The 12,127-nt window shown below is 38.5% G+C and overlaps 1 protein-coding gene across 1 annotated transcript; it reads right to left on the bottom strand.

The window, feature by feature from the left end:
* Positions 1-4,135: 4,135 nt before the first annotated feature.
* On the bottom strand, positions 4,136-4,981 carry LOC145099852 (uncharacterized). Its single transcript, XM_079037356.1, has one exon. The coding sequence runs from the start codon at positions 4,979-4,981 to the stop codon at positions 4,136-4,138; it is 846 nt and encodes a 281-aa protein (XP_078893482.1).
* Positions 4,982-12,127: the final 7,146 nt, after the last annotated feature.

Raw genomic sequence — 12,127 nt, 5'->3', positions numbered from 1 at the left:
GATAAAAATCAATGAGTTCACGGTCGACCTGAGGATGGGGTGAAGGGACTTCAACTGTCGGCTCAAAACAATTGAAAACAAATGCCTTTCGAGTAACAGGCATGTTGAACTGCGAATCCCTTGTATTGTCACAGTCAAAAGAGGTTACAGGCTCTAGCCAGTAGGTGCTTGGAAACTCTATAGCTTCTTTGATCAGTGTTTCCCTAGTCCAAGAAGGGAACAACATGTTCTTGCAACTCAGTGCATCATCCTCTTCTTTCTTCTTTCTTTCTCTGTCTTCATCCTCCTTAGTGACATGAAGAGTTTCTCCTAACCCCTTATCCCTTTTCTTGCGTTTGATGGCATTGGCAATAGTCTTTTCTTCATCATCACTATCATCAGTAGAAACACCATTCTTATTTTCTTTATCGCTAGAACCCGAAGCTACATTATCCTTCGGTTCAGTTTTGATGGTGACCTTCGGTTGTGACTTACCTTCTCCGCCTTGTTCCGGAAGAACAATTCTCTCTAAAACACCCTTCATTTCTCTTAAGAGTTCGATTGCTGGAAGGAGTTTGGAGGTCAAATGATTTCTAATGGTAAGCATTAGAATGGGATCATGAGCCTGAAACAACTATCCCTTGTGAAGAAGAGTGAGCAGCCCATTCCATTGAGGGGGTAAACAAGATTTCTTGAATTTGGTGAAGGTGGTGAGCACTTCAGTGTAGCCCATCTCATAGAACATCGAGAACAGTTGAGTCATAGTAATAAAGTCTAGGAAGATGATTGAGGCGTCTACTGCAAGCCCTAGTAGAGAGCAAAATTGTCCTTTTGAAATAGAAGCCTTGGTAGTATGAATCTGAAAAAAGATTCTCTCTTTGTTCTTGTCATAGGTTGCAGTGGAATAAACTTGACACATCAATGACATTAGAACAGATTCCACTTGTGTGAGAGCAATCACAAGAGGGGAGTATTTGAGACATTCGACGACTTGAAGCATGTACGAATCATACAAGAACGAATTCATTTGAATGACCATATTCTGATTAGGTTTAATCACGAGTAAAGAAGATGAAGCTGTCTGATCTTGAAGAGATGATGAATCCGCCATTGTTGATGGGAAGAATATGAACAGTAGAATTTCGTCTGTTATATCTGAGAGAGTGGTGAGGAAGGTAAGAAGGTGCCATAGTGTAACAAATCTTTTATATACGGTTCCCAGGAGAGAGAAAAAGTATATGTTTGTAATGATGATTCGATATCTGAAAAAGCGCCTGGAAAGTAGGGATTTGACAGCTTGGTTTCCCCAGATAGACGTCATCAGGCGTGGTATTAGGAGCCGTTTCAAATTCACGTGCTCAGTTTTGAACTTATCCATAAACACGTTTCAACTTCTTATCCGATCAACTACCCCATCCCTTTATTCACTCGCATCACAGAATATGACGATCGCTTCCTTAAAACAGTGAAATCCAAACCAATTCGTAAGCATTACGTACAAGAATGTTGGAAAATCATGAAGATTTTCGTGCATTAGGGTGCCAAATAAAAAGAAATAAAACAATGTGTATAGGATGTGAGTGATGTCAAATAAGAAATGAAGCAATTGATCCCTGTCACGAATCTCTACCTTCAAGGTCAAGAGAGACCTGAAGTGCTTGTTTGGTTTCCTGTTAGAATACGAACAAATGTCTATTAAGAAACATTGAAAGGCATCTTTTCATACATAGGCTCTAGTGGGTGGCTAAAATTCAACCGAACTTTGATACTCAACATAAGACCAAAAGTTGGCCGAAGTACTTGTGAGACCGATGTGGTCTGTTGAACAAGTAGGTTAGATAAGTTATGAGGTGACAGTAAGTGGGATAGCAATCTCAAAAACAAAAACTAAACTGGATCTTTTGGGAAGAAATGCTTTGGTTGTAGACAATTTCATCAAGATCACTTAAAAAAATGAGACTTCTTTAGGTAACAAGTTAAAGCTTGAATGTTAAAATTCACCGTCAATTCTGTATAGGTGTTGGATTTTGGGTTTCACTTAGCACGTGGTGTACGCATCTAAGATCATAAACATAGATATTGTGTAACCATAAACCTCAGTGGTTATTTCTGAGAGTATCAAGGGTTAAGTTAATGAAATGATATTTGATGGAGAATGTTTAGAGAAGGGGGTGAAAGAACCGAAAGTACTACTGCTATATAAAAGTGACAAAGTAGAAAACTCCTAACTCATTTGAGAGGAAAAAGGTAGCTCAGGACTGGAGTGAGTTTAGCAGCCTGATTGGGAAGAAACGATAGGTATAATCGGTTCATTAAGGCCTCACTCATAGTCGTCGAGGCTTCAGACTACATGCAGCAACATGCTTATAGGGACGCTTAACTAGTTCAAGATAAGAAATTCATACATGCCCTAGCTCCAACTTATGTAGCCATGAAACACGCGATACCTAGAGAATGTACATAAACAAGCAAACAAGACACACAAACAAAAGAAACAAAAAACAAAACTCTTTGCAATATATAAAAAAATTATTTTTGGATTTTTGATTTTTCTTTAAAAAAAATTAAAAACAGAAAAATAAATAAGAAAGTCTTAAAAAAAGAATAAAACAGATAAAATAAATAAGAGAAAGATTATGATGTGTACAACCGAAAACAAACCTTTAAAGAGATGAGGCGAAATAAGCCGAGCGATCAGTTCATTTATGTTCCTTAAAATTCCAGAGCCGAAATAGACCGAGCGATCGATTCATTTTAGTTCCCAAAAATTTTGGAGCAGAAATAGACCGAGCGTTCACTCTATTTTGCTTTTCTTAATTTTTAGAAAGAGGTTTGAGGATTCGGTACAGAATCTGCTTCCATCATTCCCAAACCTTGTAAAATTTTGTTGAAGCTTGCTTCAGGTAAGGCTTTAGTGAAGATGTCTGCAAGTTGATCTGAGGACCGAACAAAATGTACCTCTATGTTTCCATCTTCAACATGGTCCTTGATGAAACGATATCTCAGTGCAATATGCTTAGTCTTTGAATGTTGCACCGGATTATGACATATTTTTATTGCACTCTCAGAATCACAATAAAGAGGGATCTTCTTCATACTTAGTCCATAGTATCTTAAATGGCTTTGAATCCAGATTACTTGTGAGGTACACGAAGCAACAACTATGTATTCTGCTTCAGCTGTTGAGATAGACACACATGTTTGCTTCTTGGATTGCCAGCTAACTAGTTTACCATCAAGGAACTGACATCCTCCAGTTGTGCTCTTTCTGTCCAGACCGCATCCAACCAAATCAGCGTCAGAAAAGGCTTGAACAAAGAACCCTGATTTTGCTGGATACCAGAGACCGAGCGACGAGGTTCGCTTCAAATAGAAAAAAAATATTCTTCACCGCCACCATGTGAGGTTCTCTTGGATTAGCTTGAAACCTGGCGCAATAACGGACAGAAAACATGATATCAGGTCGACTAGCAGTTAAATACATGAGAGATCCTATCATTTGACGATAGAGAGTCATGTCAACAGCAGGATTTTCTAGAGATGATGTTAACTTAGTGCCAAACAGCATGGGAACCTTCATCTTTCAGTCTCCCTTCATACCAAATTTTTCCAAAAGATTCTTTGTGTAGGCCTCCTGGTTAATAAAAATTCCTTCTGGTCCCTGTCTTATATTTCACCCAAGAAAAAAGTTAATTGGACCCATTGCGCTCATTTCAAATTTAGTCTCCATCAGCTTCCTGAATTCAGCAGTTAAGCTAGGATTCGTGGAGCCGAAGATGATATCATCGACATAAATCTGAACGATCATAAGATGTTCACCTTTTTTCTTGTGAAAGAAGGTTGGGTCAATCAAACCTTGATTAAATTTTGACATTTAAAAAAGCGAGTTAATGTTTCATACCAGGCCCTTAGTGCTTGCTTCAGTCCATACACAACTTTATCCAATACATAGCAATGATCATGATATTTCTCATTCACGAACCCTGGTGGTTGTTCTACATACACTGTTTTCTTCTAGTTCTCCATTAAGGAAGACACATTTCACATCCATTTTAAAAACTTCAAAGTTTTTATGAGCAGCATATGCTAGAAATATTCGAACCGATTCCAATCTGGCTACAGGGGCGAAGGTCTCCTCATAGTCTATTCCTTCTTCTTAGCAATATCCATTTACCACCAGCCGAGCCTTATTCATAATAACATTGCCTTCTTTATCCATCTCATTCCTGAAGACACACTTCAATCTAACGACAGAAGCATCCTTTGGTGTGGGAATTAATCCCCAAACTCGATTGCGTTCAAACTCATGGAGTTCATCTTGCATCGCCTGTACCCAATCAGCATGATCAAGTGTCGTGTTGACCGTCTTTGGTTCGATTTTAGAGACAAACGAATTAAACATACAAAATTCAACGTGAGAGAATAGTGCAGTTTGCTTCGCTTTCAATTGAGACCGTGTGAGAACCCGTTCAGATGGTTCACCCATTATCTGTGTTTTGGGATGATCCTTAGTCCACTTTGTTAGAGGAGGGTAGTTCAGGTCATAGACAGGATCCAACTCTACATTTACCTCTTCTTCGACTTCTGATCGATCATCTTCGTAATTTGAAATTTCATTCTCCCCCTCAAATGGCGAAGTTTGTTCCTTGTCATGTTCAGGATTCTCCCCCTCGGTTGGAACTGGATTCTCCTCCTCGGTTGAAGGTGGGTTATCCTCCTCGGTTGGAGATGTATGAGACACAGAAGAACCCTCCCCCTCAAATGCTGAGCTATTATTTGGAGGGTTAATAGAGGGTCGATCATCCGTTGGTTCTGAAGGATCTTTTGCCATATCTTTCGCAGCCTCTTCAATGATCTTTTTCGGATGGTCGATTTTGTTGTCTGCTGCATTCGCCTCTGAGTGTATAGCTTTTTCTAGTTCATCAAATAGCCTCATAAATTCTTCAAACAAATTGGAAATAGGAACCGAGTCTTGTCCTGTTTCAGGAAATATTTCCCCCATGACACTTTCGCTTGCTAGAGCTTTCTTTATGTAGATGTCATCAAAGGTTACATAATAGGTTTCTTCAATACGTTTGGAGTGTTTATTCAAAACCCTATAAGCCTTTGAAGTGAGTGAATAACCCAGAAAGATTCCCTCATCCGCTTTAACATTGAACTTGTTTCGGTTCTCTTTAGAGTTAAAAATGAAGCATCTGGAACCGAATACGTGAAAGAACCTAACATTGGGCTTTCGGTTGTTCAGAATCTCATACGGAGTGAGTGAAAATCACTTGTTAAGTAAGGATCTGTTTTGAGTATAACAAGCAGTAGTGACAACATCATCCCAGAAGTATAATAGAAGAGAAGCGAAGCTTAGCATGATTCTAGCTGCTTCACATAAGGAACGGTTCCGTATTTTAACGATTCCATTCTGTTGTGGAGTATAGGGAGCAGAGAAGTTAAGAGATACTCCCTTGTCGGCCAGAAAGTCTTCAAACTATTTATTCTTGAATTCAAGCCCATTGTCGCTTTTGATGTTACTTACCACCTTTCGCAATTGTAGTTCCACTTGCTTGATAAACATCTTTAACTTGGGAGTCGCTTCTGATTTCTGTTTAAGCAAGTAAATCCAGGTGAAACGTGAGAAATCATCTACAATGACAAGTATGAACTTACTACCACCGATGCTTTTGATAGCCGAAGGACCACATAAATCAATATGTAGAAGTTCAAGAGCTTCAATGATTTTGGTATTGATACGTGTAGGATGGCTCTTTCGGCTTTGTTTGCCCTATTCACAAGCTGCACACAAGTGTTCCTTGTCAAATTTGAGAAGAGGGAGGCATCGAACATGATCACCAAGCACTAACTTATTTATGTCTTTGAAGTTTAGGTGCGATAGTCATCGGTGCCATAACCAGCTTTCATCAGAATTAGCTTTGGACAGTAGACAAATAGTTGGTTGTCCTTTAATTGGACTGAGGTTTAGGGGGTACATTTCTCCCTTCTGTTCAGATTTAAACAAGACTTTTTTGGATTGTTTTTCGATAATCTATGATCCTTCATCATCGAATGAGTCTTTCAGCCCGGTACCCACAACCAATTGAGATACACTTATAAGGTTGTGCTGCAATCCTTCCACGTACGCCACTTTTTGAATTGTAAACTATCCGTTGGTTATCATCCCATATCCCTTGATTGTTCCATAGGAGTTGTTTCCATACTTCACACATCCTCCAACCTTAAGGGACCGAACTCCCTTAGCTCTTCCTTTCTCCCTGTCATGTGACGTGAGCAGCCACTGTCTATGTACCATTTATCATCGAACTGCTCGTCACTTATAACCTGGAAATTTAAGCAGATTTAGGAACCCAAAGTCTCTTGGGCCCTGGTGAGTTTTTCACAAAAAAGGAACAATAACAGAAACATCGACAAGATAAGTTCTTTTTATTAGAGTTGTTTCATCTTTTCTTTTGATTGTGTACACTTTTATTTTATTTTTATCCTGTTTAAATTGCAATGTACCAGAAGGTGTTTTGTCAGTTGGAATATTCTTTTGATTTCTAGGGTTAGCTTTTTTTTTTTTTTTTTTTATTATTGACTTCTATATTAGAATCAAGATTTCCCTTCCCTTTAACATCCTTTGGTGAGTAAGGTTTCTGTTGTGAAGAACCGAAACTTGACCTTCGGTTCTCAGTGTTGGTGTTGGGACCGAACCATGATGTTCGGTTCTGAACTCTGTTGTTGAAACCGAAACTGGATGTTAGGTTTTGTCCTTTGGAGTCCAAACAGAAACTAGATGTTTGGTTTTGGGCTCTGGAATAGTAAGAGCTAGGACTGAAATTTTTCTTTCTTATGATCTATGGTTTGTCATTTTCTTTAGCATGTGCTTCTCTCTTTGAGGAAACATAGTTAGGGTTTTGAGATTGCCAGAATCGTTTTCGCTCATTCAAAATTTTCATGTATCTCCGGTTTCTTTCCCGTTTTGTTCAGCCAACTGCTGTTTTGATTTATGGATGTTGAAGCTTGACTTCGGCTTCTCCTTTTGAGCTTCTGTTGTCTTTGAAGATACATTCGAAGCTTTCTTTGATTCTTTCGGTATTATCTTGGTTCCACTTGTGCTTGGTTTGTCAAAACTTGAGGGTTTGTTGATTGGTTCGACAACATATATACCTTTTACCCTCCATGAGGTTCGCTCTGATAGACCGACGGTCTCGTCTACATTGTCGATAGGAGCGGACCAGAAATGATTATCACACCCATCAGCATTGTCTTTGTCAACTAGGATTTTCAGTTCTGCTGTTTGTTTTCCAGTGACCCTTGTTACAGCATAAATCTGATTTGGCACGGTTTGAACTTTCTGATAAACCACTGCCTTCTCTTTGAGTTTCTTTAACTTGTCCTTCGATAGACATGCATATTCAACCGAATTTTCGGATATAAGGGGTTTCTCGGTTTCACTTTTCAAAAACTCAGAGCAATCAACTACATCTTCCACCAAAATTTCACTCATCTCACTTTCCTCATCAAATTCAGACGTACTTTCTACATTAATTTTATGTTCAGTCATTAATTTGGCATTTGCGGAGTCAAATGATTGTAAGGTTTCTGTCTTAATTTTCAACTTATCATTTTTATCTAAGAGCCTTTTAAGCATGCATTTGTGTTCCTTTGAGTCAATGAAAGATTCAATTTTGTCCAGACCGATTTTATAAGTGACAGAAGTCTCTTTTGAGGACATTATGGATTCACATTCAACAATGATCTCATCCTCCTTAAGCTCAAGGAAGGGTAAGATCATCTTATGAATCTTTTTCCCTGTTTCACAATCTAAATGCAATTGAGTAATATTTGTATATAAACGTTTAGCAATTAAGCAAAAAATGTTTCTTTGTTTTAAAAACTTCAAATTGTCTCTTTGTAAATAGATAATCTCGTCCCTTTCCCTAGTTAACTCCGTCTCCTTCAGCTCAATCCACATGCGTATCTCCTCACTCTTCGTTGACTCCCTGTTGAGTTAGTCAGTTAGGTTAGAGTTCGTTAAGCGAGTTTGCATGAGACTACTACTTAGATTAGCGAATTTAAATTTAAGTTCGTTTAATTCTTCTTCATAATTTGTGACGGGAACTTTAAGAGATTCGAGGATGGATTGTACCTTTTTGATCAACCCATCGCAGTCGTTAATCCTTTCACGCATAGGCTTTGCTGCAAAACACTTATCCTCCTTCAAGTTCAGCTCCTTACTCTCGTATTCTGTTGGTACTCCTGTTGTCACCATCAAGCACTTCCCAGCCAAACTGTTAACTTCCTCTCTCGCCACATATGCTCTGCCATGTGAAGGCTTCCTTACCTCTTCATCCTCAGAGTCTGTTGATCAGACTTCAACGCCTCCAAATTCATCATCGACCACATTCTCCTGCACAATCAAGACGTTCATAGAGTTGTTAGTTGTCTTCTTTTTCTTTAGCTCTTCCAGCTTTCGTGTATGATAAGCCTCATCATCTTCACCATCCTTTTTCTTAACCATTTTTCGTAACATGCAATCTTTGTCAAAGTGGTTTTTGTCGTGACAGTAATTGCAATCGTATCAAGAATCTCCTACTAGCTTTCTTTTTATCTTATCATCATCCTTTTGGGAGACGTTATTTGATTCTTCTTTCACATTCTCGGAGCTTTAACTCCCTTGCCAGTTTCGGTTCTTGTTGGCAGGGAATTTCCTTCTTGCAAACCTCTTAGGGTTGGAGATCATCATTGCATATTCTTCTCCTGTAAGTTCACACTCAGACAAATCTGAGTCATCTTCTTCTTCTGTCACATTCTTCCCTTTTGAAATGAGGGCTAAAGAGCCCATGCATGACACGATCTTCGCTTCTTTTGTTATTGTGCTTTCATGGGATTTTAAGATGCCCATTAGTTTTGCCAGCGAGTAAGATTTGAATTGTTCATGAGCCTTTACAGTTGAGACCACTGCCATCCACTCAGGTCTCAGGCCATTCATAAACGTGACTTTCTGTTCAATATGCTTTCTTTCTATACCATGCTTCATCATCTTGCTGAGTAGATGATTGTTGCGATCAAACGTCTGAAGAAGAGTCTTCTCAGGTTTTTGAGCAAAATCACCGAACTAAGAGAGCAACAAGGTTTGTATTGAGTGCTCCAGATATTCGTCGGTCGAATACAGTTCTTTCAGCCTGTCCCATATCTCTTTCGCAGTAGTGCATGAACTAACCAGACGGAACGTATTGGCATGAAGAGCAAATCTGATCATCCTTAAAGCTTTGAGATTGCATAGCTGCTTTTCTTTTTCATCTTGTGGAATCTTTTCTACGTCTACCAAAAGCTGATTGTACTCCTTTTGAGTCTGATCAACAAGGTTTGTATTAAGTTCTCTAGATATTCGTCGGTCGAATACAGTTCTTTCAGCCTGTCCCATATCTCTTTCGCAGTAGTGCATGAACTAACCAGACGGAAGGTATTGGTTTGAAGAGCAAAGCTAATTATCCTTAAAGCTTTGAGATTGCACAGTTGCTTTTCTTTTACATCTTGTGGAATCTTTTCTACGTCCACCAAAAGCTGATTGTACTCCTTTTGAGTCTTCACTATCCTATTAGTTCCAGCATGAACGAACGGACCGATTGTGATAGCTTCCCAGATGAGATAACCATTATCTTCAGATCCAACCACGTAATCTTCAAAGTGATGCGCCCATACTTCATAGTCTTGAGTGTAAATAATGGGAACTCTTGTGCATGATCCAATGTTATTCGAGATGTTGATGGGATTGCTTTGAGAGTCTTCGTGTGACATGATGAACTTGTGCTTTGGATTTGCTAGAATCATACTTGTAACTAGAGATTAGGGTTTTATCAAACACTTGAGTTACCGTCAACAGGCAGAAGACGACCTTTATATATTTAATAAAAGCGGAAACCATAATGAATTCTTCACACAAAAGGAATGCCTATGAGTAACACAGTCTCCTGTTCTGATACCAATTGTTGGAATAAAATTCCTTAATGATCGAAAGATTCAAGCAGAAAAGCTAAAAAGAACACAAGAATGATTTAAACAATGTTGAATGATTAAACTTTAACACCCTAGAAGAGATCAATGAAGAACTTCGACTGTATAGGTGTTTAGGGTTGCAATGCAATCGATGATAATCAAAAACTTACGTAATTAAGGTATACATGCATGCACTATTTATAGCATAACCCTAATCTATAATCACGGATGGACAGGCCCAATCCGGACATACAAAAGAATGGCCCATGAAGTAACACATAATGCCCAACACTTTCCAACCAACAACTCAAATTTAAAGAAGTCTTACAACTTTTAAAGGGTACACAAAATATTCATGAGTCGTTGGAAGAAGAGGTGAAGAAACTATGAGCAAAGATATTGGGCTTCTCCAAGAGAAACAAGGATCTAGTGAATGACTTAAGTGAGAGTCTCCATTACCAATACAAACCAAAGAAGCTGAATCAAGACCTTCAGCTTAGAACTGACGATACCATTGGTCACCGTTCAAACTGAGCAGAGAATTGGAAGAAAAGTCCCAACAATTTGAATCCCGGAAGCTTCAATATACCGAGAAAGTATCCCAACTGGAGATTACTTGTTCAGACAAGGACGTACGCATCAAATTTATTGAGGAAGATCTTGCAAACTACCAAGCTCTTATTTCTAAGAAAGACACCCAAATTATGTCTTTAGTCGAGCTCCAAATTTTAGCTAAGCATAATGTGCTTCAACATCCAGCGGTATTAGAATATGGAACTTCAGATTTGTAGTGGGTTATGAAGGAAGGCCTTCCTTTTTTGTCTGAGCCATGTTGAATTCAACTAATTTTGGGTATGTCAACGTCGCCCTCCAGAATGCAGCCATCCAGTTGGGGTTACATCAGGCTTGTGTTGAGATGAAAAATTAGTACCCCAAAGCGTTGGATGGAAATAATGATATCTATTCCTATCCCGATGCCCAACGTCATACTCTGGATCACTTCTCTGAGGGAAAAGTAGACATCAATGTATTGAAAGAGAAATTTGTAGCTTTGGATCCGCTTTTCAAGCGTGATAATGCAAGTACTACATGGTTTGTGTTTTTGTGTAGTTATTCATTGGTAGTTTGTAAGTTTCCTATTTTTAAGGTCGAACCACAATGCTACCAAACAATATTTTGCATCCATGTTTATTTAGTTGCTCGTTACTCATATATTCTGGCAATCTGTGATATGTTTGTTTGAGCTTTCTTTTCAACAACTTTTTTGGTTTGACTGTTGGTCATGTGGATAACTATTGATGCTAACTTTGGTTGATTTAGCATTCCAAGTTGTGCTGGTCGCTGATTAGATTGATCATCTCTTGTTGATCTATTGGACTTCAAGCAATGCCAAGCTACGAGTTTTTCAACATAACAATTTTTTTTGTCAATCCTACTTCTTAGTGAATTAAAGCAATTCGTTTTAATCTGAAGTATGAATTGTGATCTTAATGATCTATTTTATTAATAAGCCCTAACCATGTTTTAATAACTTCGAACCATGGTTTCATTTGACATTTTATGGTTTGTGCATCTCGATAAGTTGCAATTATATTGAACCATAATCCAGAGGAACTTATGGCTCCTATTAATAAAAAAGTTAAACCATGATTTGGCAGATCATGATGACTTGTAATAATCTTTGAACCATAAGTTGTAAAAACTTATGGTTCATGCAAAATATAAACAATGTCATGATTGGGCGGATCATGGTGACTTGTAATAATCCCAAACCATATGTTATAAGGACTTATGGTTCATGAAAAATGTAAATATAAATTCCATTGTGTGTCAAAATAAAATAGAGATCTTGAGTTTCAACCTTAGCCATATATTTCACATGCGCCGCTCTAACCGTCTGGCATACCGGCGCAGCAGGTCAGTTATAATCATAAATGATTATATAACGCCACTTGTTCCTTTCTCCTCCCCCACCATCCCCACCACCACAAATGCCACCGCCACCACTACCACCACATCTACCACCAACCAACCCTGCCATTGCCACCTCCGCCACTTATACCACCGCCACGTCTGCCACCACCACCTCTTCTATCACCAACTATCATAATCATATATGATTACTTAATTTGTAAACAAACATATATGTATAATCATTTAT

This window comes from Lactuca serriola, chromosome 4 (assembly GCF_051521515.1).
Source record: "Lactuca serriola cultivar US96UC23 chromosome 4, Lser_US96UC23_V15, whole genome shotgun sequence".
Taxonomy (NCBI): domain Eukaryota; kingdom Viridiplantae; phylum Streptophyta; class Magnoliopsida; order Asterales; family Asteraceae; genus Lactuca; species Lactuca serriola.
The sequence above is the reverse complement of the archived record's forward strand: the minus strand, read 5'-3'. Positions and strand labels throughout refer to the sequence as shown.